General features: G+C 46.3%; 1 protein-coding gene across 1 annotated transcript in view; it reads right to left on the bottom strand.

Annotated features, from left to right (window-relative positions):
• Positions 1 to 27524, bottom strand: part of ADAM33 (ADAM metallopeptidase domain 33) — a 118326-nt gene that overhangs the window by 77174 nt on the left and 13628 nt on the right. The window contains exon 3 of the mRNA XM_063136066.1: positions 11977 to 12053. Coding sequence (XP_062992136.1) covers positions 11977 to 12053 — 77 coding nt within the window. The remainder of the gene's footprint in view (positions 1 to 11976; positions 12054 to 27524) is intronic.

The following is a 27524-nucleotide window of genomic DNA, read 5'->3' as shown; positions in this document are numbered from 1 at the left end:
AACAACCTTCCCCAACTTGGTGCCCTCCAGATGTTCTGGATTGCAACTCCCAGCATCTCTCACTATTGGCCATGCTGACTGGGGCGATGGGAATTGTAGTCCAAAATATCTGCAGGACACCAGGTTGCAGAACGCTGCACTATAATATGTGGGTGCAGCCCAAAGCTAGACAGGTGTGCATTTAGTTCCCCCCCCCCTTCATGGTTGACAGCCACGTGGCTTTACTTTTATCATGGGAAATAGTTTTTTGAAACTTGGGGAAACAACAGGAGAACAGGGGGGGGGAAGATATTGTAGAGCTGGAAAAAGTGCAGAAAAGGACAACTGAAACGGTCAAGGAACAGGAGAAACTCCCCTATGGAGGAAGGTTACAACAGCTGGAATTGTTCAGCTTGGGGGAAAAGGCTAAGGGGGGACCTGATAGAGGTGTACAAAATTATGCAATGTATGGAGAATGTGGACAGGGGGACATTTTTCTCCCTCTCTCAAAATACTAGAACCCAACAGGGTCCTCCCTTGAAGCTGATTGGCGGGAGATTCAGGATAGATAAAAGAAAGTCCTTCTACACACAGTTAAACTATGGAATTTGCTACCACAAGATGTAGTGAGGGCCACTAATTTGGATGGCTTTAAAAGGGGACGGGGCAAATTCCTGGAGGAGAAGGCTATCAAGGGCTATATGCCACCTCAAATAATTTATTTAGTAATTTATTTATTTATTGCATTTTTATACCGCCCAATAGCCAAAGCCCCCTGGGCGGCTCACAGAAATTGAAAGGTAAGAGAGCAGTATTCAAAATGAGATTTCCATCAAAGAACTTTCAAATATGAAGGAGCAGAAAGACGAGAACATGCAAAGAACTCAAAACATTCCAGGAATAAACAGCAAGCACATTCTTCAAACATTACTGAACTATCCCATGCAATTAAATATAAGGCACTAAGCAATAAGCAAAAACATGTTAAGAGCAACGTTCACATTTGAGACACTAAAACAGGTAAAAGCTTGATTAGACTGATAAGAAATAATGTAGAATCAGAGAATCATAGAATAGCAGAGTTGGAAGGGGGCTACAAAGCCATCGAGTCCAACCCCCTGCTCAAGGCAGGAATCCACCCTAAAGCATCCCTGACAGATGGTTGTCCAGCCACCTCTTGAAGGCCTCTAGTGTGGGAGAGCCCACAACCTCCCTAGGTAGCTGATTCCATTGTCGTACTGCTCTAACAGTCAGCAAGTTTTTCCTGATGTCCAGCTGGAATCTGGCTTCCTTTAACTTGAGCCCGTTATTCCATGTCCTGCACTCTGGGAGGATCGAGAAGAGACCCTGGCCCTCTTCTGTGTGACAACCTTTTAAGTAATTGAAGAGTGCTATCATGTCTCCCCTCAATCTTCTCTTCTCCAGGCTAAACATGCCCAGTTCTTTCAGTCTCTCTTCATAGGGCTTTGTTTCCAGACCCCTGATCATCCTTGTTGCCCTCCTCTGAACACGCTCCAGCTTGAAGAAAAGGCAGCCTTTTCTTCAATACCAGAGGCAGTATGCTGGGGAACATGGGTGGGAGGGTGCTCTTGCACCCATATCCTGCTTATGGGTTTCCCATGGGCAGCTGGTTGGCCACTTTGTGAATAGAATGCTGGACTGGGTGGAACCTTGGTCTGATCTAGCAGGGCTCTGCTTATGTTCTTAACACTGCAGTTGGGCATACAATGAACATCCAATCCCCAAAGTCCAAGTGCCCCAATATCCCTGCCCTCTGCTGGTCTCTCACTCCTCTCTGGCGGTCTACACCACGGATGGCAGCCACTGCAAAAACAATACGTTGCCATGCGCCTTGTCAGGCAGGGACCATCCTTTTCCAAGATATCTCTTTTGCTGGCTTCCCGTCCCGCAATTTAGCACATGGATAAACTGATCTGAAAGCCCGGAGCTGTCAATTAGATCTGCCTTTCTAGCCACCAGTGGCTCTCATCCATCCTAACAAAGAATGGAACTTCCATGGTCACAGACAGTATGCCTCTGGTTACCAGTCCCTGGGAGCAAACAGCAGAGGAAGGCTGTTTGTGAACTTCTCAAGGTTATCCAGCTTAGCCTGTGCTGTTAGGGCTTCCCAGCTGCTTTGGTGTGGAAAGTAGGGGTGTGCACGGACCCCCCACTCCGCTTCACTTTAAGATCCGCCATTTTCGGATCGGCCCGCTCCGCCCCGCCCCCACTCCGCCTGTGCCCACTCCGCTCCGCTCGGAGCTCCGGATCCGGATCGGAGCTCCGGTCCCCCCCCCATTGGGGGGGTTACCGGGCCCTGCTGCCATCGCCGCCCATGCAGCAACGGCGGCAGAGCCCGGTAAGGAGGAAGGGGGCCTTACCTGCCTCCGTCCGTGGTCCGTCGCCGTCTTCAATTGAGCCCGTGGTTCCAGACTTCCTGCTGGAACCACGGGCTCAATTGGAGATGCTGACGGACCGCGGACGGAGGCAGGTAAGGGAGAGGAGGGCGGGGGGCGTTACCGGGCCCTGCTGCTGTCGCCGCATGGGCGACAGCGACAGCGGCAGGGCCCGGTAAACCCCACTTACCTTTCCGGCGGAGCTCCGGATCGTGGCGAAGGATCCGCCTTCACCTCGATCCTCTTCGCCACGCTCCGGCGGCCCCCCAATCCTCTTCGCCTCCGCCTTAAGGGCAGGCGAAGCCCCCCGCTCCGCTACTGCTTCTCCGGTCCGATTAGAAGCGGAGCACATCCCTAGTGGAAAGCCCTTAAGTATATGAACAAGACTTTGAGGCATCGTTCTCACTGAGATCCTCGATCTTTTGCTTTACAGGAGGTGAGGCTTTATCATTCCAATGTTAGAAAATCAGTCTTTTAGCTGTCAAAAGGGCGTTGAGAATCCATTTATGCTGACCATGCGTTAAGTTCCAGGAAGCAGTTAGGTCATTTAAGAGGACATCTACATCAAAAAATATTAAAGAGTGTTCCAATGCAAAGTTTGTCCATATAATAACTTCCTGCTGCTTCCTCATCATAATCAGGGAGACTGGGTGGAGGTCAACAGCTGTTTGGTGGGTTGTGTGGAATGCAAATGGGGAGGGGGCACGCAGACAGAGTCACCTCTGTACATCTTCCTCACCATTTAAATCCCACATCTCCACATCCTGTCCCGGCAGCTGATGGGCACTGGGGAAAGTTTTTTTTTGGGGGGGGGGTGGAAGAGTCACACTGAGATCTTAGCACATGCACAGAATGTGCAGAACCATCTCACCCCCAGCTGCAACATCTTTTGGGGACTGGGAGATTAAGAGGCAGGCTCCTTTGGGGGCGGGTCCGCCACCAGTGGGGCCGACACCGAACGGGGCAACACCAAGGCGAGGGCCCGTCCCCTTGTTTGTTTGTTTGTTTTCTCCCCCTACTGACTTATCATTTTATTGTGTATTTTAACCTTCTTTTTTTGCATTTCTTTTCCTATGTTTTAAAATGTATGTTTTAAACTTTGTAATACCGCCTTGAGGCCTAGTATTGGGCAAAAGGCGGAATACAAATAAATATAAAAATGATAAATCTTGATAAAATAGTTAAGAGCAGAGACACCACACTAACAACAAAGGTCCGCATAGTTAAAGCAATGGTATTCCCCGTAGTAGCCTATGGCTGCGAGAGCTGGGCCATAAGTATTGCGTCTAGAGTATTGCGTCCAGTTCTGGGCTCCACAATTCAAGAAGGACGCAGACAAGCTGGAGCGTGTTCAGAGGAGGGCAACCAGGATGATCAGGGGTCTGGAAACAAAGCCCAATGAGGAGAGACTGAAAGAACTGGGCACGTTTAGCCTGGAGAAGAGGAGATTGAGGGGAGACATGAGAGCACTCCTCAAATACTTACAAGGTTGTCACACAGAGGAGGGCCAGGATCTCTTCTCGATCCTCCCAGAGTGCAGGACATGGAATAACGGGCTCAAGTCAAAAGAAGCCAGATTCCAGCTGGACATCAGGAAAAACTTCCTGACTGTTAGAGCAGTACGACAATGGAAGCAGTTACCTAGGGAGGTTGTGGGCTCTCCCACCACACTAGAGGCATTCAAGAGGCAGCTCGACAACCATCTGTCGAGGATGCTTTAGGGTGGATTCCTACATTGAGCAGGGAGTTGGACTCGATGGCCTTTTAGGCCCCTTCCAACTCTGCTATTCTATGATTCTATTATAAGGAAGGCTGAGTGAAGGAAGATGGATGCTTTTGAACTGTGGTGTTGGAGGAAAATTCTGAGAGTGCCTTGGACTGCAAGAAGATCAAACCAGTCCATACTACAGGAAATAAAGCCAGACTGCTCACTTGAGGGAATGGTATTAAAGGCAAAACTGAAGTACTTTGGCCACATAATGAGAAGACAGGACACCCTGGAGAAGAGGCTGATGCTAGGGAAAGTGGAAGGCAAAGGGCAAGATGGATGGAGGATATTCTGGAGGTGACAGACTTGACCTTGGGGGAGCTAGGGGTGGCAACGGCCGACAGAAAGCTCTGGCGTGGGCTGGTCCATGAAGTCACGAAGAGTCGGAAGCGACTGAACGAATAAACAAACAAATAATAATAATGATGATGATGATGCAGGGGAGGAAGCTGAGAGGGGAGAGGAAGGGAGGGAGGGAATGTGTCTGTCTGCATGAGTGTATCCCCCTATCCCTACTGCCTACGGGCAAAAAGGTTGCTCCCACCCCACCTCTCTAATCCCAAACCAATTCCTGTTTTATGGGGTATTTCAAATCCAAAAAGCTAATCACATCAGGAGTTGGGAAATGCAGGCCGAGAATAACAGCAGCAATGAACAACTACAAACAGCAGCAAGCAAGGACAAAACAACGAAGATCACTCTTAGGGATAGGGAATTTTTTAAAAAATAAATAAATAAGGATTTATAAAAATAATAATCTACTTCTAGCTACTGCAGAACACTCACATAACCCTTATGTTAGCTGTAGGCTGGAGAGAAACAGAGATACACACAGAGAGGTGGGGGTGCTGGGCGAGGCACATGGAAAAAGCCATTGTCATTCTTAGATGCCCAAACAGCTGGATTTGGGAAGTTCCAATCTTCAGGATGGATGTCATTTCCCCTCGAGGGCAAAAAAGCCAGGGGAAGGCCCCAAAAATGAGAATGAGAATCATAACTGTAATGTTATTAGTCACTTATAGAGATTACTTTTTTATTTTTGTAAAAAACTGTTTTAGAACAGGATGGGCTCCATTCAAAATAAGAAATAAATTACAGCATGTCCAAGAGAAGACTCAGCTAGAAGTCTTCTTCCTCAAGGCAAGTTTTCTTTATGTTGGAAAGAGTTTCTTGGTTGTGGGGGAGCATTCCATCATGAGAGCCCCCAGCTGCAGCCTGAAATGGTACAGTCCCAAAACAGGTAGAGCATCTCAGAGAAAGAAGTCTCAAAGTCTTGTTGATTAAGGCAATAAAATATTTAAGCCAGGACAGTCCACCAGCTCTGTTGAAAGACCACTTCATAGAATCATAGAATTACAGGAGGAGCTGAGGAGCCTTATGACAAAGGTGAAAGAAGAAAGTGCAAAAGCCGGGGGGGTTTTAACACCTCAAAAAAACCAAGATTATGGCAACTAGCTTGATTGATAACTGGCAAATAGAGGGAGAAAACGTGGAGGCAGTGACAGACTTTGTATTTCTGGGCGCAAAGATTACTGCAGACGCTGACTGCAGCCAGGAAATCAGAAGCCGTTTACTTCTTGGGAGGAGAGCAATGACAAATCTTGATAAAATAGTTAAGAGCAGAGATGTCACACTGTCAACAAAGGTCCGCATAGTTAAAGCAATGGTATTCCCCGTAGTAACCTATGGCTGCGAGAGCTGGACCATAAGGAAGGCTGAGCGAAGGAAGATAGATGCTTTTGAACTGTGGTGTTGGAGGAAAATTCTGAGAGTGCCTTGGACTGCAAGAAGATCAAACCAGTCCATACTCCAGGAAATCAAGCCGGACTGCTCACTTGAGGGAATGGTATTAAAGGCAAAACTGAAGTACTTTGGCCACATAATGAGAAGACAGGATACCCTGGAGAAGAGGCTGATGCTAGGGAAAGTGGAAGGCAAAAGGAAGAGGGGCCGACCAAGGGCAAGATGGAGGGATGATATTCTGGAGGTGACAGACTTGACCTTGGGGAAGCTGGGGGTGGCGACAGCCGACAGAAAGCTCTGGAGCGGGCTGGTCCATGAAGTCACGAAGAGTCGGAAACGACTGAATGAATAAACAACAACAAAAGAGTTGGAAGGGGCCTACAAGGTCATCCAGTCCAACCCCCTGCTCAATGCAGGAATCCACCTTCAAGCATCCCTGACAGATGGTTGTCCAGCTGCCTCTTGAAGGCCTCTAGGGTGGGAGAGCCCACGACCTCCCTAGGTAACTGGTTCCATTGTCGTACTGCTCTAACAGGAAGTTTTTCCTGATGTCCAGCCGGAATTTGGCTTCCTATAACTTGAGCCCGTTAATCCACGTCCTGCACTCTGGGAGGATCGAGACGAGATCCTGGCCCTCCTTTGTGTGACAACCTTTTAAGTATTTGAAGAGTGCTCTCATGTCTCCCCTCAGTCTTCTCTTCTCCCGGCTAAACATGCCCAGTTCTTTCAGTCTCTCATCATAGGGCTTTGCTTCCAGACCCCTGATCATCCTGGATGCCCTCCTCTGAACACATTTCGCATTTTCCTCTTCCCTCCCCAATTCATTTTTTCCTTATGTGTCGCGTCTTTTTAAGATTGTAATCCTGCAGGCAGGAGCTGACCTCTTTTACTGATTATTTGTACTGCTCCAGGAATCCTTTATAGCTGAGGAGCAGGAAAAGCATATTCTAAATAAAATAGTTTGCACCATGTATCTCTACATGAGATGTGGGACTAAGGAATGTTGCAAAATGCCCACAGTTTGGAGACCACTTCATTTTGTTTTGCTTTGTACATGAAATCAATCTGGGTTAGATTTAATTGAAGATCCCCCCCCCCACAAAAAAAACCTCTTTTAGCTCTAGAGGGAGAGAGAGAGAAACACTCTTTCCGAAATCACCCAGTAAAATCCAGAGTAGAGATAGGGCAAACTCAACTCTCCCAGGCCTACATCCCACACTCAGATGGGGAGTTATTCCCCAGGATTAAAGCAGGCAGGGAGAAAGAAACAGACTGCAATGAACAGTGAGTGAGAGGAAGGGATTTAGGGCAGCCCTGTGACCTACATTCCGGAGGACAGTCCTCTACTCGAAAGTGAAGGGCTGTCCGGTCCATCAAGGCTTTAAAGAAAAAGAACCGTATCAAAATTGCACAGCAACCCTTTAGCATTGGGCAAGCAAGTCACGGGTTTTCCCCACTATGGTGATCGTATTTCTACTTAAATTATAACACTTCTTTCTAAATCTGCATCCACACATACCAATTAGCACATGCAAACGTTATGCAATTTGGTGAGCTCCTTTTTTGGGAATGTGTTCCCTCTTTCAGCAATGCACAAGAGGCCATCCCGGGAATCCTCTGTCAAAGGAGGAATCTTTCCCCTTTTCCCCACCCACGCACTTTTTTCCCCTGGGGTTGGAAGATGGGGTTTGAAAGGCTAAGATCTTTTCTATAAGAACTATAACGTCTCTTTCCTTCCCACCAGCCTGGGCCCCTGAACCTAGCTGCCTTGAGCCGTCCCAAAGAGCCTTCTCTCCTCCTCCTCGCTATCAGTTTCCCAAGATTTGCAAGATCAGGTCCGGTCTGGCTGCAGAAACTCAGAACAGTGCAACAGGCTCCCTACAGCTGCGCTACGCGTTCCTCCAATCAAAACAGCCCTGTTTTTGAACAATCCTGCCTGCATTTCGGCGGAGCCGAAGATGTTAGCAGCCAAAAGGAAAGGCGAGCCGGGAGCACGGAGAGGCCGGGGAGATTCCAGTTCAGGCATGATTAACACCTTGTGCTACAGCTGTCCTCGGTACACAGGGACAATCCCAGGGTTTTGGTCGCCGGCCTTGGCAAATCACTGCCCGCCTCGCGTTTTGAAAAGAGTTGCTTTCAAAAATGGGATCGGAGCACTTTGAGTCACAAGGTTTTCTCGCGTTCTCAGGCAGGCCAGCCCCAGCCTGGCCGCTTAATTCTTTATGCCGTGCTGTTATGGAAAAATAAACTGATTTCCCACTACTGCCTTCGCCCATCTCGTCTCTCCTGTCCTTCTTCCAAGATCCCTCATTTCCCTTTCCCAAAATGCCACCCTTGGGTGATTTCTAAGTGATTTAGAGTAGAATAGGCCCTCTACTCCCAGGTAGGAGAGAAAAGTCCCATTCACCTATTTGGGTAAGGTCGCTTAGGAAGGAAAGGAACCTCTCGTGCAAGCACTGAGTCATTGCTGACTCTTGGAGGGACGCCAGCTTTCGCTGACATTTTCTTGGCAGGCCTTATAGCGGGGTGGTTTGCCGTTGCCTTCCCCGGCCGTGATTACCTTTCCCCCAGCTAACTGAGGACTCATTTTACCGACCTCGGGAGGATGGAAGGCTGAGTCGACCAGAGCCAGCTGCCTGAAACCAGCTTCCGCTGGGATCGAACTCAGGCCGTGGGGAGAGTTTCGGCTGCAGAAACTGCTGCTTTACTGCTCTGCCCCACACGAGGCGTAAAGGGCGAGCCCTAGCCGCTGGTTAAATCGCCAGGCGCTTGCTTGCGCACCTGGCATACACACACACACCCCTCTTATTTCCTTTCCCCACAGCTCAGTGGGAAACCAGGGAGAGAAATAAGAGGTGGGGAGCTCGCCCATCGAAAGGAATGTCAGGCGCCCTCTTGAGGGCTGGGGGCTGCTTCTTCACCTTCCTTTCCACATGCTTCCGCAGGAATTTGGGAAGGGAAGGTGAAGCGGGAAGGTTTCTGCCACGTAGGCAAGGGGGGACAGGAATGTCCCAGGGGACATTGCGAAGCGGGGGGGGGAACCAGGGAGGGAGTGGTGGACAGGGATTAGTTAAAGACAATGGAATAGGTGACAGGACGGTCCCAGGATTCATTACTAAGGGAATCATGTGATAATGGAGTTTGCAAAGTCAATAGGGTCTCTCACCCATCTGGGCATGTCAAGAAAACAGGGAGGAGGATCAGCTGTGACGATCTGAGCAAGCAACCAATTATTTGCATACAATGTTTCCCCCCTGTATAAAATGAAACGTAAACTTCTGTTCCGGGCCCTTTTCCCTTTACATTGGCAAAGGAATTGGTAAACCGCCCGGAGAGCCCTGGCTATGGGAGCGGTATATAAATGCAATCAATCAATCAATCAATCAATAAAATAAATAAGGGAAAGGGACCTTTGTGCAAAGAGATTTTTGGTACCTGACGTGGGAAATAAACTTTCCTTTTGAAACTGCATCTGGATGCCTTTTTATTTGATTTAATTGGGTTGTAATCCACAATTTTTCTAACTGTGCTGGCAAGAATGGAACCTGGAACCTTCTATGCGCACAACACGTGTTCATAGTGATGTGGCTTAAGGATGCAATCCTATGCATGTTTGGACCGGGGTGGTGGTGGTGGAACACTACAACTCCCAGCATTCCCCAGTCAGCCATGCTGAGAGTTTTAGGAATTTGTTTCCGTCTAAACATGCATAGGATTGTGGCTTAAGTCATTTTAAAACTGATACAAACAATATATCAAATTTAGGTATAACTATGCTTATTACAATAAAATCATATTAGTAGAAAACAGTTTTAATCCTAAAGCAAATACATACATTTAAAATGTAAACAAAATAGTCCACATACGTCAAACATTAAACAAAAATCCCCAAACGCATTTCGACCAGACAGGTCTTCATCAGTGGGAAAAGGATGTGTGGATTATTATTATTATTATTATTATTATTATTATTTTAAAATTATACAAATATTAAAAAACAACTTTTTATGCCCCAGGTATAGGGAGTTCCTATCGGACCCGAAAAGCAGAAAAAAAGAAAAAATATTTGCCAAATGCCTATTGGTGCCCTACCTCCTTTCTTTTGAGCCCAAGGTTTTACTCTAATAATGATTATTAACCCAAAGTTGGCTCTTGTAAATCTTCAAGCTTGTAGCAAGAAAGACGGGGGGCTAGATATTCCCTCCTGTCTTCAAGAGGCTGGTGGATAAAGACACCTAATTAGTTATTGTAAAGTTGGCATAATTGAAACAACACTCCCACAACTTGCTCACTCTTAGAGAAAAGTATATAATATTGAGTAATCTTACTTTGGCTCCCAAGTAATATCTAGTTGCATGAATGATGTCTCGAATGAACAGATACCGTATTTCTTCGATGGTAAGACGCACACTAATTTCAGTACCACCAACCGAAGAAAAAAACCTAAGTCACACCTGCGATTCTAAGACGCACCCCATTTTTAGAGATGTTTATATGGGGAGGGGGGAAGTGCGTCTTAGAATTGAAGAAATATGGTATATGCAAAATATGCAACATAAGTTTGCTTTAAGATTAAAAATATTTTCTACTAATATGATTTTACTGTAATAAGCATAGTTATACCTAAATTTGATATATTGTTTGTATCAATTTTCTTAAACTTACTTTGTTTTCAGGTTTGGTTTTGGTTTAAGATAGCACTTTTTCATATTTCTGTTGGTTTTTTAAGTCATTTTAAACCCTGGACTTCAGTTGTATTCCTTTATCTGTGATGCGCGCAGCTAACATTTATCTTTGCCACACACACCCCACGCCATGTTTTACAACAGCTTCTGCGTTCCTGAACTACCCCCACCCCAATGAACTGTTTGTCAACCCCTGATAATGGAAAGAAATACTCTGAGCCGGGGCAGGTTCGCATAAAATCCCATTTACTTGGGAATGAGCACCCTTTTGGTGCAGCAACGGATAATATGTTTTTAAAATAAAAATAATAAAAAGAGCATCTGCAATCATGTAGATCATAGAATCATAGAATAGCAGAGTTGGAAGGGGCCTAAAAGGCCATCGAGTCCAACCCCCTGCTCAATGCTGGCCACCCTTTGACTGTAAACCAGAGGTCAGGGTATCAGAGGCAGTAAGCTCTAGTATCAGTGGCAGTAGCTTTATATACACCAATTGCTGGGGAACATGGGTGGGAGGGTGCTGTTGCACCCGTGTCCTGCTTGTGGGTCCCTGGTCAACAGCTGGTCAGCCACTGTGTGAATGGAGTGCTGGACTAGATGGACAGATTTGAAAAAGTATGTGGGGAACGTCATCTAAAATCCAAATGTGGTGTGTCACTGGTCAGAAGGCAAAGGCATTGGTGCCCTGCACAAGACCCTCTCCCATTTCCATCCCTAGCAAATACAGAGGCTCAGTTCAGACAACACATCAGTCAATGCAGTGTGAAAACTCCACTCAATGGTTGAGCTTTTAGGGGGTATTCCCCACACATGTTCTAACTCCATCGTTGTGTGACTGTGGAGTTGAGTAAAATCCATCGTGACCTTTGATCGACAGTTCCTCCACCCTCTCTCCTCCCCCGGTCCTCCCGATGGTATCCCATCAGCCATTGCTGCAAAAAACCAATCCCGGCGACTCTCCTAGAGTGGCACTCGCTCCTTTCGACGCTCTTGCCAAGAAACTCTGTAGCCAGTGGGAAAAGTCAACGCAACGCAATGGAAAACTCCACGGAGCCCACCACACAACACGCAACACAACAGTTGTGCAGGAACTCTCCTCTGCACAGTGAGGATATTCTGCATGGAGTGTTTTCAAAAAAAAATCCACCGTTGCGTGGAGTTTTCCCGCCAGACAACACATTTCACAACGGTGGTGTAAAAACTCCGCCGTGGAGTTCTAAAACCACCATTGAGAAACGTGATGTCTGAACTGAAGCCTGAATGATCTATGCAAAATAAGCAGGTATCAAATATTTTTGATATTTGACATGATACATTCTGATTGTAGAACTCAGCACTTCCGGGTGCAGAATTCAGGACTTCTTTGAGTTTCTGATCTGCCTGGTCTTAACATGCACATACTTACTGGTTTTTTTCCAGCACCAGAATAAGCTCTTTGCCCGCTACGGTCACCGCCACCTCTCCGTGGGCAGGTGAGGGAAACTGCAGAAGACAGAGAAGGAAGAGAAAGAACATTAGTTCACAGGCAGAATATTTTTCCGCAGCGGCTTCCAGTGATCTCCCCATTCTAGGCAAAGTCGTGAATTGCTGTGCGAGTTAAGCACCTCAATACTAGCGTGCCTGGATCAGAAGAAAAGAGAAATAGATCTAGGTGTCATCAGCCTAGTAGGGACACTGCACCCCAAATTTCTGGATGAACACCCCTAGCAATTTCATGAAATTTCCTGCGGAACAACTCCTGCAGGACAGACCAACCGTCTCCCAGCCTCACCCTCGACAGCCAGGATGGAACCAAGCCAATACAGCACCCTTGACACCAGACCCAGGCAGACAGTCCAGTTGGGTTCCAGAGCGGATGATATCAAAAGCAGGGCCCAAAGTATGGGGTGAGGGCAGGCAGGGGGAGAATGAATTCCAGTTACTGGGACCAATTCCAGTTTCAGTTCCCCACCAGTTCTAGTCTGAACTGCAAATCTACTGGTTGTGCATTTATATTGTGCTTTTACATTGCGGTTTGTTTTATACTGTCGGTTGTGTATTTGATGGTTTTAGTTTTTGTGAACTGCCCCGAGAGCTTCGGCTGTTGGGCGGCATTGAAATGCAATAAATAAATAAATACTCTCCCTAAGGAGCTACGACCCAGAGATCTTCAGTTCCTGCAGGTATTTCCTAGGTACAGGCTGGAAAAGCTAACAGTGTCTGTACATGTGCTTCCCCCCCCTTCACTTATTTATTTATAGGATTTGTAAAAAACAAAACACCACCCTTTCGACCCATCCTGTGCGCAAGCTTCTTTTGCAGCTAAGGCAATTGATCTCTAAACAAGCTGCAAACAACTGAGCTCTTGCAAAGACTTTGAGAGTTCCCTTTGGCAGGCAGGCAGGCTGTGCATCGAATTCTCATTTTGCAGATCCCAAATGGGCATTTTGCAGGCCTGCTGACTCCTGAATAGACGTGCAGATACCTTGACCTTATTTCTGAGTCCCACTGCCTTGGGCCCCACCCAGAGATGGAATCTGCTTCCCTCCCACCCACTCACCCGCTGCTGCGGCACTGACCTTTTTTCATTTTGCAGCTGATAACGGTTCCCCACCTCTGGATTAGGAGCTGATATTTAGACCAGATCTGTACACCACATGGCTCTATGTCATCGATGGCTTAACAAGCCCATTTTGGTGTGTTGCCCACAATACACACTAAATTAGCTGCAAATAAGCTGAGGTTGCGTAACCTAGGGTGACCATATGAAAAAGAAGACAGGGCTCCTGTATCTTTAACAGTTGTATTGAAAAGGGAATTTCTGCAGGTGTCCTTTGTAGGCATGCAGCACCTGGTGAAATTCCCTCTTCATCACAACACTTATTGCTGCAGGTGCCATGCCCTCTTTTAAATCTGGTCACTCTAGTATAGCTCCTGCAGCTTTAACTGCTGTGATGAAGAGGGAATTTCAGCAGGTTCTCCATATATTAGGGTGACCATATGACTGGATTTGCCCGGGTTTTTGACGACAAATCCGGGAGGGGGAGGGGAAATCCGGATTTTTCCAAAGAACAGCTCTACTGGGAATTAACAAAAATGCTTATAACTCTGTCATTTTTTAAGATAAAGACATGAAACTTGGCACGATGGTAGCTCTTAGGAAGGGCTTTAGTCATACCAAATTTGAAACAGATCCGTTCATCCATTGATTTTTTAGGATTTTTTAAAATTTGAGGATTTAATTTTTTTAAAAAAATATATTATTATAGATAAAGAGATGAAACTTGACACCATGATAGCTCTTAACAAGGACTTAAACTTCGCACCATGATAGGATTTAGATAGAGCTTTAGCCACACCAAATTTGAAACAGATCTGTTCATCCATTGATTTTTTAGGATTGTTTTTAAAATTGAGGTTTTTAAATTATTATTTTTTAAACCGTCATTTTTAAAGATAAAGAGCTGAAAGTTGGCACCATGATAGCTTTTAGGTAGAGCTTTAGCCGTACCAAATTTGAAACAGATCTGTTCATCCATTGATTTTTAGGAATTTTTTAAAATTTGAGGATTTATTTTTTTTTAAAAAAAAATATTATTATAGATAAAGAGATGAAACTTGACACCATGATAGCTCTTAACAAGGACTTTGCTATGCCAATTTTGAAACAGATCTGTCCATCCACTGAGTTTTAGGATTTTTAAAAAAAGTTTGAGGTTTTCAAATTATTTTTTTAAAATGACATTTTTAAAAGATAAAGGGCTGAAAGTGGGCACCATGATAGCTCTTAAGGAGAGATTCAGCCATGCCAGGTTTGAATCAGATCTGTTCATTCATTGTTTTTTTAGGATGTTTTTAAAAGTTCAAAGTTTTAAAATTATTGTGTTTTAAAACTGCTGGAGCCATATCCTTCGAACTCAGGTTGTCAAACCTCCTCTTTGGGGTTTTGCATATTGAGCAGTTTCAGCCCTTGGCATTAAGGGGATCTCCAGTCTTTAGGTAAATTGCCACAACACCCACCCTCATGTTAGAGTAGAGAAACTTGTGACAATTATACACAAGCTTTTTTAAAAAATTGAAATTAAAAAAAGCCAGCCATCCGGCCGGCCAGTAGCAAACCCTGTTAACAACAACAGCAGCTTGCAATGAGTGAAGACACAGTCAGAAAAGATATTTGAGGGAAGGGGAGACTGTATTACACAAAGCATAGCAAAAGCTTCCAAGTACAGCAAAACCTACAAAAGTAGGAGTGAGTGAAGTTAATTTCAGATACATTGACTCTCTCACTTGTTCTTTATTTCAGTGATTTTAACATTAAGATGTTATGTAGAACAGATTTGTCTTAAATGTGTGCTGTAAAATCAGAGATGTGACCAAGGCTATGTTCAGGTGGGCACGCCTCCTTGATGCTGGACACGCCCCCTTGGGGGCCGACCATGTTGTCCTCCTTTTTGGTTTCCAAAATATGGTCACCCTACCATATATACAAACGACACCTGCTGAAATTCCCTTTTCTATGCAATTATTAAAGATACAGGAGCCCTGTCCTCCTTTTCATAGGGTCACCCCATGTAACCCCACTTTGGATGGAGAGGCACAGGAAGCAACCTGTCCAACGTCGCATAAGTTCAGGGGTAGGAAAGAAACAAGGTGTTCTAAGTCACACAAAGAAAGGACTCTAGGCGAGGGGTGTGTGTATTTTGTCCTCTGGGAGCTCTACTACCTCCAGGTGACTGCAGAATGTATCAGCAAAGCACAGATCCAGATCCTTGGCTTCCAGGCACCAGATGACACACAGGTGTGTAAGATTGGGTTTTTTTTAAAAAAAAAAAATACCACCAAGAGATGAAGCACGGACTCAGCCTACAGCCTAAACGCTCGAGCTGGTTCATGTAAGAGTTTCAGCAGCACAGGCTGGTGTCAGCGGAACGGTGAACCTACTCCAGGTTTCAGTTAGAACTCTAAAGGAAGTGGAGCAGTGAATCTACTCTGGACTTGAGTCAGGACCAGTCTAAAGGAACGGAAAGGAACTCTAAAGGTCTGAAACCCAGAGCAGTTTGTTTGTTTGTTTGTCTGAATCTCTCTGAGTAACAGATGCTGGTGATACAAAATGAGAGATGGGGCCATCACCGTCATGTCCTGCTTATGAACTTTCTAGAGAAATCTGGCTGACCACCGACAGAGGCAGAACACTGGGCAAGACAAGCCCTGAAAGAACTGGGCATGTTTAGCCTGGAGAAGAGAAGATGGAGGGGAGACATGAGAGCACTCTTCAAATACTTGAAAGGTTGTCACACAGAGGAGGGCCAGGATCTCTTCTCGATCCTCCCAGAGTGCAGGACACGGAATAACGGGCTCAAGTTACAGGAAGCCAGATTCCAGCTGGACATCAGGAAAAACTTCCTGACTGTTAGAGCAGTACGACAATGGAATCAGTTGCCTGGGGAGGTTGTGGGCTCTCCCATATTAGAGGCCTTCAAGAGGCAGCTGGACAACCATCTGTCAGGGATGCTTTTGGGTGGATTCCTGCCTTGAGCAGAGGGTTGGACTCGATGGCCTTGTAGGCCCCTTCCAACTCTGCTATTCTATGATTCTATGGTCTGAGCCGGCAGGGCTCCACTTCGTTCTCCCCTAAAAGAGAAAGGTACTAGCCTGCTGCTGTTGTTCACAGGCAGAAAAGAATCAAGTAATAAGGGAGAAATACCCCTCTTTTAGGCAGAGGCGCCCCACCTGACCCCAGTTTAAATCCTGAGAACAGAACAGACGGGAAACTTCGTGCATTATGCTTTTACAGGTCGGACACAAACCGTTTCACATGTACATGTAAATATGAGCTGTGTGCGTAACACCCTGCGTATTTGCGCAGATTCCAGAAGGGTACACGTGTGAGTCTGCTGCGGGAAGAGGTTGCTGCGCCTTTAAGACTAAGTGATAAACAAATGCTTCTGTAGCAAGTGGTTATTCTTCGGTGCCGCACCGCAAATACTCTTTGATGCACCAGGGAAGTGGGAAACTTGCTACCTGCAGCTTACTATCAACAAGCCACAACCAGCAGAATCAAAGCAAATTCAGTGTTCGTTAAACAGAAATCGCTCTTTTGAGTAGACATGAGTTTAAAATTGAAAATGTTGAAGAAAAACAGCCAACGTTGCAAGAGGTGCTAGTTCTTTTCTTTCCTTTAATATCAAGCACCTTTGATTTGCAATACACTCTAGAACCTTCATTCTATTATAGACCTCACAGCAATCACCCAGCTGAGATAAGTCACTCTTAGCCCCATTTCCCAGAGGGATTTGAACCCACGTCTTCTCTCCGCTGGAGAGCACCTGCTTCACATGCAGAAGGCTCCTGGTACATTCCTTTACATCTCTTCTTAAAAGGCTCAGGGAGCAGCTGGTGGGAAAAGATATAAGTTCATTTCATAGAATCGTAGAATAGTAGAGTTGGAAGAGGCCTATAAGGCCATCGAGTCCAACCTCCTGCTCAATGCAGGAATCCACCCTAAAGCATCCCTGACAGATGGTTGTCCAGCTGCCTCTTGAAGGCCTCTAGGGTGGGAGAGCCCACAACCTCCCTAGGTAACTGGTTCCATTGTCATACTGCTCTAACAGTCAGGAAGTTTTTCCTGATGTCAAGCTGGATTCTGGCTTCCTATAACTTGAGCCCGTTATTCCGTGTCCTGCATTCTGGGAGGATCGAGAAGAGATCCTGGCCCTCCTCTGTGTGACAACCTTTCAAGTATTTGAAGAGTGCTATCATGCCTCCCCTCAATCTTCTCTTCTCCAAGCTAAACATGCCCAGTTCTTTCAGTCTCTCCTCATAGGGCTTTGCTTCCAGACCCCTGATCATCCTCATTTATTTAAAATATTTCTAGGGTGCTTTTCAGGGCAGAAGCCCTAGGAAGGCAGCTTACAGCTATAAAATAGACCTATACAGTACTAAACCAACAAAATAATTCATTAAAAAAAAAGCAGATCAGCAATAAAGCATCTGGCCTAGAGAGTACGAAAAACTTAAAACACAACTGCAGCTACAAATCAGAATAGTCCATTGAAATGTCAACAGGGGAAGACCAGAGCAAAGAGGTAGGCCTTCAGAAGCTTCCTAAAAGGATGCAGTGAAGGAGCCCCTCAGACCCACCCACCCCACCCACGCCATGGCAACTTACCCCAAAAGTGTGGGGTCTCTGAGTCCCCTAACTCACATTGCACCTGAGTCCCTGGGGAGTCACAATATATTGTGTAAAATTCATTTAATTTAAACTACACCCATTATTGAAAATGGATCATTACAGCCTGAAAACTAAAACAGCTAGGGAGACCATTAAGTCAAAGCATTTCTGGAATAATCAACTGCATTGCCAGAGATAAATTTTGCCCGGATTCGTGATCCTCCCAGAGTGCAGGACACGGAATAACAGGCTCAAGTTAAAGGAAGCCAGATTCCGGCTGGACATCAGGAAAAACTTCCTGACTGTTAGAGCAGTGCGACGGTGGAATCAGCTACCTAGGGAGGTTGTGGGCTCTCCCACACTAGAGGCCTTCAAGAGGCAGCTGGACAACCCTCTGTCAGGGATGCTTTAGGGTGGATTCCTGCATTGAGCAGGGGGTTAGACTTGATGGCCTTGTAGGCCCCTTCCAACTCTACTATTCTATGATTCTATGCTGCCAAAGCAAAAAGAGAGACCTTATAAGTTAGAGTAGATCATGCTAGGCAAATCATCTGTCCTGGTTCCTGGACAAGCCACATTCATCCAAAAGGAAAGATGCCATCCATCCAAAAAGTATAACCTCATCAAGGCTGGAATCACACACATAATCACTCTCACTCTCTCTCTCTCTCACACACACACACACACAGAGAGTGTACGAGCCCAATGGGAACACTCATAGAAACCAGATGTGCACCACAAAGCCTTCCCAGAAAATGACACTCAACAGCGAAGGATGAAATTGCTCTCGCCACTCCATTCCTGACATAACGTTGGCCTCCATTTCACCCTTGGCAACTAGCCCAGTTGGTACTGTCTTGTTCCCACCACAGCTCCCCTTATTACAGCTCTAATCCCATATTCCCAAGGAAGGAAATCGTATCCCGTTTCAGCCCCCAACCCTGCTATTTGTCTCTCCCTGGCCCACCACCACCGGGAATTCTTCAAGGCTATTTGGCTGCGTGAGCCTCATCCGTCCCCAGCGGCTGGCGGTTCAATTCTCAGCCTCTTTCAGCTATCGCCACAGGGGCGAAGCCAATGCAAAACAATGTGAAACAATTATTGTTCACTTATCCGAGCCCCCAGATTGGAAGAAACCAGCCTGAACTCAACGAAATGAAACAAGCGTTTGCAAACCAGCACTACTAATGGCAAACTCCAAGCTGGCCGTGAGATTGGGACAAGACAGTGGCATTTGCTGAGATCTCTCTCTCCCTCTCCCTCTCCCTCTCCCTCTCCCTCTCCCTCTCCCTCTCCCTCTCCCTCTCCCTCCCTCCCTCTCTCTCTCTCTCTCTCTCACACACACACACACACACACACACACACCACTGATTTCCCAGAATCCTCATGGCTCACGCTCAAAGACATGAACTCTGGAGACTGTTGGGAAATGGGGATGAAAGACCACCAAGTCCCCAAGGCAAAACGTTTGTCCCAAAGAATTTCAGCTCCTTTGAGATGTGTTTATTTGTTTGGAAAACCCACTGAAATGAAATTGAAGTTGAGATGTCTTTAAAGCTCATAACAGGGCCACAAGGAAGGCTTGCTTGTGGACACCCATTGTTTTCCAAGACGGGGAAAACAGCAGCTTCGAGGAGTGATTTACATTGAGAAAGTGATTCAAGGAGAAGAAGGTGAAACCACCTAGCCACTCCATGTGACACGGTCCCAACAACAGCCACCCTCAACCTGTCAGACTATATGTCCCATTATCCCCAGCCAGCTGTGGCGCCGATGTCAGTTGGGTGATGAATCCACTCCAGGTTTCATTGAGAACTCTAAAGGAGTTGCCCTTTTTTCTGCACTTTTTCCATCTCTACAATATCCCTTTTAGGTGTGGTGACCAGAACTGTACACAGTATTCTAAGTGTGGCTGCACCATAGATTTGTATAAAGTCAATATGATACCGGCAGCTTTAGTCTCAATTCCTTTTCTAATAATGCCTAACATGGAGTTTGCCTTCTTTACAGCGGCCGCACACTGGGCGGACATTTTCATCGAGCTGTCCACCACAACCCCAAGATCTCTTTCATCTTCGGTCGCCACTAGCTCAGATCCCATCAGGTTATACTTGGAAGTTGGGTTTTTTTGCCCCAACGTGCATCACCTTACACTTGCTTCCATTGAACCGCATCTGCCATTTGGACGCCCACCCTCCCAGCTTGGAGAGATCCCTTTGGAGCTCTTCACAATCCCTTCGTGTTTTAACAACCTTAAATAATTTTGTGTCGTCGGCAAACTTGGCCACTTCACCGCTTCACCTAATTCCGGATCATTTATGCACGAGTGGAAAAGAACTGGTCCCAATACCGATCCCTGTGGGACCCCCACTATTTACTTCCCTCCATCGGGAGAATTGACCATCTATTCCTACGCTCTGCTTTTTGTCCTTCTTCATCACCCAGGGTGTTTGAGCAGCTCGTGGCAAAGCTGCAAGTTTGGTCTCTGAGCAGAACATCTTGTGACATTCCGTAGCAGCATCTCCAAGCCAGATTCACTGGGCCCTTGAGGAGAGGTCAGGACACATCCAAATTTATAACAAATCACCCGTCCCATTGCCTGAAGCCCAGGAGACACCAATCACTGGTCACAATGCGTGGACGGATTCCCTTCCCCAGCCAAATGGGATCCCTTCCCAACTCTTTTCAGCTAGCAGGCCAGGCGCAACGCCGCAGAACAGCCCCTCCCGGGATACCACCCAACCCCCTCCGCTTGCCGAAGCCCTTGAGTCATTCCCAAAGAATGCCCAACTGGTTTCCAGGGCCTGATAGAGCGAAGGGTGTGGGCTGCAGCTGAGATATGGAGGCATGTGGAGGAGGAGATAAAGGGGGGAGAATCTCTTTCCACCCAGCGGGGACTATTCGGAGAAAATCCTAGTCCTGCTGAAAGCTTTGATGTCTTTGCCTATGAAAGGGCCTTCAACGTCCTTGTTGGAGCTTTGTTTCAATCCGGCGGGCTGTGTGCCAGCGCCCATCTGGGAAGGAGTGTTCGACAGTAGCCCTGTTTAAGGTGTGGCGCAGAGCTAGCTGGCTGGGACCGAGTAAGGCTACCGAAGCAGCGTGCAACAGCTGTGGTCCCATTAGCAAAGTAGCTAGCCTGCCTGTTCAACATCCCCCATCCTCCCTCTCTGCCACTGATGCCCTCCCCAGAACGCTTAGAGCAAGGGAGGGCAACCCTTCCTCTGCTGGGGCCCAAACGTTGGCGGTGTGCAAGGCCAAAGGTAACGGTGGATGGGTCACCCCTTTTCTCTTTCTGCCACCCCACTTTTCTCTCTCTCTCTCTCTTCTTTCTCACACAACAGGAAGTCAGGAAGGGACAAATTGCTCTTTCCAGAGGTCTGAATTGATCACATGCAGAGGGCGTTTGAAATTAGGCAGAGGGTTGCATGATATGTTTATCTTATGTGAACCGCCCAGAGAGCTTCGGCTATGGGGCGGTATACAAATGCAATGAATAAATAAATTAAATTAAATATTGGGCCAAGAGCCATATGCAGCCATACGATCTCAGGGTGTCTGCCCCAGACTTGCAGCATGGAGTTCTCTACCCAACTCTCTCTCTCTTTCCACATCCCTTGCTTAATCCTAGAGCTTCATTCCCCCTCAAAGTCTTCTAAGCCAGTGTGGTGTAGTTGCTAAAGTGTTGGACTGGGAGTTGGGAAATCCGGGTTCTGTTCTCCACTCAGCCTACCTCACAGAGTAGTTGTTATTTGTGAGGATAGAAATGGAGAGAAAGAGGATTATGTACACCACCTTGGGTTCCTTGGCCGAAAAAAGGTGGGATATCAATTTAATAATTAAATAAAACGTAGTAATAAATAAGTACACCTAACTGTATTTGTTCATTTCCCTTTGCCTGTGCTCTCCCTATTGTCAAACTTTAGATTGTAAGCTCCTTGGGGCAGAGAACAAAGTTTTTCCTTACACTGTAACACGCGAAGTACAATGTACATGTTAATGATATCAAACAGACATAGATACTAGAGTTACCAGGCAGATATCTGGCACACAGCCTGGATTCCCCTGGCACACTCTTATTCTGCCAACCTCTGCAACCACTGAAGCTCATCTTGAACATACAGATTATGGAAGCCGTCATGGCTGAAATCCATGACTTCCCAGGTCAAGTGTTAAGCTGGTCATGAAGTGGTTTAATCCCTCAGCCATAGAAAACCCCAACCCTCAAGTCCATTTGCCATCATTTTTCCATTCTCAAATGTCAACTATTGACTCTGGAGTGCCTCCGTCATGTGACCACATGGATTGAGACCCAACAACATGCCCAAGAGCACATAGAATCATAGAATAGCAGAGTTGGAAGGGGCCTACAAGGCCATCGAGTCCAACCCCCTGCTCAATGCAGGAATCCACCCGAAAGCATCCCTGACAGAGGGTTGTCCAGCTGCCTCTTGAATGTGGGAGTGTGGGAGAGCCCACAACCTCCCTAGATTACTGGTTCCATTGTCGTACTGCTCTAACAGTCAGGAAGTTTTTCCTGATGTCCAGCTGGAATCTGGCTTCCTTTAACTTGAGCCCGTTATTCCGTGTCCTGCACTCTGGGAGGATCGAGAAGTGATCCTGGCCCTCCTCTGTGTGACAACCTTTTAAGTATTTGAAGAGTGCTATCATGTCTCCCCTCAATCTTGTGTCCATATGGTCTTTATAAGTCCATCAGTTTGATACCGCCTTAACTGCAGCCACTGCACCCGTAGAATCCCATGGGAACAGCAGCTTGATGGAAGTGCTGAGAATAGTTTCAGATCCCCCACTGCCCTCTCTCCCCATGCGAATAAAGTTCCTAGGCCTCCCTAGGGAGAAAGAAGGAATTGCTATTAAACTGATTTAAGTACACTTTTCCCTAGGGCTGTGCTCCGCTCTGATTTGGATCGCAAATCCGGAGCAGAGCGACCCGATCCGCCTCCGCCAAAGGCGGATCCGAATCAGGTCGGGGTTGCTGCGGATCGAGGCGAAGCAGTTCGCCTCCATCTGGAGCTCCAGACGCAGGTAAGGGGGGAGGGGGGCTCACCTAGCAGCGGTGGCACAGTCCGTGCGGCGACAGAGCCAGGTAAGGGGGCAGGAGGGAGGGGGGCTTACCTGTGTCTGTTGTGGTCTGTCGCAGGCTTCAACTGAGCCTTGGCTATTGCGTAGTATAAAAACTTAATAAATAAATAAAGATTTAAAAACATCAGAAGGCAAAGCGGCTGGGCCTTGAAGTTGCCCAGCTGCAGCATCTGGACAAGAGACTGAGAGGAAGGCACACAGTGTCACCTGGCCTTCGACATTATGGTGAGAGGTACTGTATTTCTATTTACGTTATAGTACGTATTTTTACGTTGGGATCTACACATCTAAATGAGCATATGCAGGTTTTATGCAAATAGAGGTCCTCTTTTGCCCTCTCTTTTGGTGGTGCGTGTCTTCTTTTGGGGGAGCAACCCTAGGCATCCGCTGCAGAATGGCCGATGCATGGATATGCTTTGAATTCACTTGGCAACAGAGTCCTTACACGGGGGGATGTGGTTCCATCCAGCAGCTCAGGTCTTCTATATAATCTCACCTTCTCATCTTAACAGTAGCGCTAGTAGGAAACAAAATACTTTTTTTTCTGGTGAAAAGCCAAGGAGGAAATGCAAATAGGGCAATTCCCCTTTCTGTGCACCCCTCTCTCAATCTCCCTGTATGGGCTGTGAGTGAGAGAGCAAAAGATAGGGGGATGGGCAGGGTGGATTTGATTTAAATCACGATTTAAATCACTACTCAGAAAGACTCGATTTAATCATGTGACTTCCCCCCCCCCAAAAAAAGTGCACTCTTCCTCGCTATATTCAGAGTTACCAAAGACTCCTTCTTGCTGGTATAATCGTAATATTTGCAACCAGATGAAGGTTTCATTTTTAGAATAGCAACTTTTCAGATTAGTTTTACAGTTATATAAAAAAACTGTTTTGGTTATACTATTAGAAACACATCATAGATAGATAATTATGACATTATTGCGAGGTGAACTATCTCCAGTTTAATAGGTTAATCATTCATATTTGGACAACTTTTCTGCTGTACTTTATTGGAAGGAGAAAAATAATCTTACAGAAACCTCTGGAAGAGCATGAGATTGTGAATGGATTAATGGAATTCATTTACCAAAAACTTTAAACAGCCTCATGCTACATAATTAAAAACTAATCCTTATTTCATGATGAATAACCTTTGGACTATAATGTATCTTAAATAGAAAACTATCTTTTTCCTCAAAAAACATTTTATTAAAAAATATCCAATTTAAATAAAAAAAATTGATTTAAATAAAAAATCCAATTTAAATTTAAAAAAATCCAATTTAAATAAAAAAATCTGATTTAAATTAAAAAAACCAATTTAAATCCAAAAAATCCAATTTAAACTAAAAAATCTGATTTAAATTAAAAAAAATCTGATTTAAATAAAAAAATCCAATTTAAATTAAAAAAATCCAATTTAAATAAAAAATTCTGATTTAAATAAAAATATATGATTTAAATCCAAAAAAATCCAATTTAAATCCAAAAAATCCAATTTAAATAAAAATATATGATTTAAATCCAAAAAATCCAATTTAAATCCAGAAAATCCGATTTAAATCCAAAAAATCTGATTTAAATAAAAAAAATCTGATTTAAATAAAAAAAATCTGATTTAAATAAACAAAAATCCGATTTAAATTTTTAAAAATCCATTTTTATTATTATTATTTTTAAAAAATCACTGATTTTTATCCACCCTGGGGGGGGGTGTCTGTTTTGGGGGACCCTGTGCTGAAGTGTGTGGTGTGGGGGTCCTAACCTGGGCCTTGCTACACTGCAGGCCCCAACTGCCACTAGGCCTCGCCAGGATGCTTATTGCCATGGAAACGTACAGCTGCATCTGACCTCTTACTGTAATTGCCAGGCCTGGATCTTGGAGCCTGAGTGACTCAGAGCCTGCTAATGCCGTTTGAGCACTGGGTTATTATGGCTCCACGTCGACTTCCTCACAGGGCCGGGCAAGAGGGAGGAAGCCAGGGAGCAGGAGGCCTGCAGGGACAAAGATTCCTCCTAGCATCCGGCGGAGAAATCAGGCTGGTTTAGGCCTGACCTCGCTCCCACTGATCCCCAGTTTGGCTCCAGGGCATTGCCAATTCAGAGCACCCTCCTCCAGCCTGGCACCTGCTGGATGTGTTGGAATGCAACTCCCATCATCCCCAGATGCAGTCTTTGGACGGCTGCATCTGGGCTGGGGAAAGCTGAATTGAGAGTGTCTAATTTTATCGGCGGGGTCTCCGTAGCTGTGAGGATACTTGGGCTGGGTTGTTACGAAAGAACATCTCCAGGGGAGGCAGGCCAGACCTAGGCAGGCAGCCCACCCCACACCTCGCTCTACGGAAATCCAGAGCAAGGGGGTTCCCAGCAGGACGCATGGTTCCTGGAAAGGATCCGTCCCTCCTTCTTTGTAATTCCCCTGGGGTTTGCAGCACGCCTTCTGCCAACGCAGGAGGAAGACGAAAAGCCTCATGACCGCCTTAAAATCGCACCCCTCTCTGTTGCCTTCCTAAAAAATGCTCGGCCCTGGGACACGAGGGGCAAGTAAAAATAAACCCAGGAGCTGCACTGCCTTCCCCTCTCACAGCCACTCCTGGCCTATATATAGAATCAGAAACAGACCGCCTGCCTCCTGTTCTCACATGTTTGCTCACTCTCAGTTATTTCTGAAATTCAGAGTAAACAGAGCAAGAAACCCCAACTGAATGTGTTGCTTTTGTCTCTCGGTGTTACTTACACACACACACACACACCACGTTTGCTCAGAGACTCAAACTATCCCCTGCCCAAAAATAAAATAAAATTAAGGGGTGGGAAAATAGACTCAGCAAAGATGGTGGTAACGTAGGTGTAGGGCGACCATATGAAAAAGAGGACAGGGTTCCTGTATCTTTAGCAGTATAGAAAGGGGAATTTCAGCAGGTGTCATTAGTCTGCATGCAGCACCTGGTGAAATTCCCTCTTCATCACAACAGTTAAAGTTGCAGGGGCCCTGCCCTCTTTTGTATCTGGTCATGCTAGGCAGGACTCCTGCAGCTTTCACTGTTATGAAGAGGGAATTTCACCAGGTGCTGCATGAGTACAAATGACACCAGCTGAAATTCCCTTTGCTATACAACTGTTAAAGATACAGGAGCCCTGTCCTCTTTTCCATATGGTCACCCTGTGTAGATGGGATTCAAAAGGGATTGGCCAAATTCATGGAGAAGGAGGGTGCTATTGCACCGGTGTCTTGCTTGTGGGTTCCCAGTCTATCTATTTATTTATTACATTTTTATACCATCCAATAGCCGAAGCTCTCTGAGCAGTTCACAAGAATTAAAACCATGAAAAGCAAAATAAAACAACCAACAGTCTAAAAACACAAATACAAAATACAATATGAAAAGCACAACCAGGATAAAACCACGCAGCAGGAATTGATATAGATTAAAATACGGAATTAAAACAGCAAAGTTTAAAATTAGGTGTTGAAATACGGAGAAAATAAAAAGGTCTTCAGCTGGCGATGGAAGGAATACAGTCTAGGCGCCAGGCGAACCTCTCTGGGGACCTCGTTTCACAACCAGGGTGCCACAGCAGAGAAGGCCCTCCTCCTAGTAGCCACCTACCTCACTTCCTTTGGCAGGGGCTCACAGAGAAGGGCCCCTGTGGATGATCTTAAGGTCCAGGCAGGTACATATGGGAGGAGGCGTTCCTTCTAATAACCTGGCCCCAAACCGTTTAGGGCTTTGAATGTTAATACCAGTTAACAGCTGGTTGGCTACTGTGTGAACAGAATGCTGGGCTAGATGGACCCTTGGTCTGATCCAGCAGGGCTCTTCTTATGTTCTTTAGATTTATCAGCAGCTGTTAGCCATGGTAGTTAAACAAAGCCTCACCATTCAGTGGCAATCTATCTCTGACGAGCAGATGGCCAACAGGTGGCCCCTGCTGCCCAAGTCCCTGCGTAACTGGAGACACCCAAGACCCTGCCCTCCTGCAGTGCAGCCTGTTTCCATTCACGGTGCAAATATGACAGTGAGCACAAGCAACGAAGACACCCATGGCCTTTCTTCTTTTTCCAAGTGTGCATCCTCCTTTATTGATTCACTCCTGTGGAGAAAATCCAGGCGTGCACATGGGGAGATTCATGGCGCTGGGGCCTGCTCTCAGCCCTGGGGACCCCCACCCCCCAAGTCAAGACTCAAAGCTGCTCCAGTCTGTAAGCCGGTGAGGCTAAGAAACAGGGGCTGGCCCAGTCAACTTCACGGCTGATCAGGACCCAAATCAGCCCTCTGTCCATTGCAACACCTGGGCGCTTCAAAGCTGCCCCTCCATCCTTTCCCCAGAGTTGGCCCAGCCCTCACAGGCAGGCAGCCTTCCTGAGCGCCAGCAGAGTGCATCTGTCTGCACCCACAACAGCCCTCACAAATGCAAGCCCTCTCTTTACACACCATCAGTGCGGTGGGCATTTGGCTAACATAGCTGTGCAGTACAGCCCCAAAGTCCCCACATTCCGTAGCTGGCAGCTCCAGTTCGTGAGAGAAGGCAGCAAGCGAAGGGCCCTGGACAGCTGCTGCCAGTCAGAGCAGGCAATAATGGGCTACACGGAGCCTGATCGGCTGCAAGCCAGCTTCCGACATTGTTGTGCAATAAACAAAGCTATTTCTCAGCATCCTCCTTTCTAGCGCTGCGTCTTCTGCTTCTTTGTCGCCTGCCAAACGCTCA

The sequence above is a fragment of the Elgaria multicarinata genome, chromosome 10, assembly GCF_023053635.1.
Source record: "Elgaria multicarinata webbii isolate HBS135686 ecotype San Diego chromosome 10, rElgMul1.1.pri, whole genome shotgun sequence".
NCBI classification, from domain to species: Eukaryota; Metazoa; Chordata; class Lepidosauria; order Squamata; family Anguidae; genus Elgaria; species Elgaria multicarinata.
Note: the sequence above shows the minus strand (reverse complement) of the source record. Positions and strands in the feature narration are given on the sequence as shown.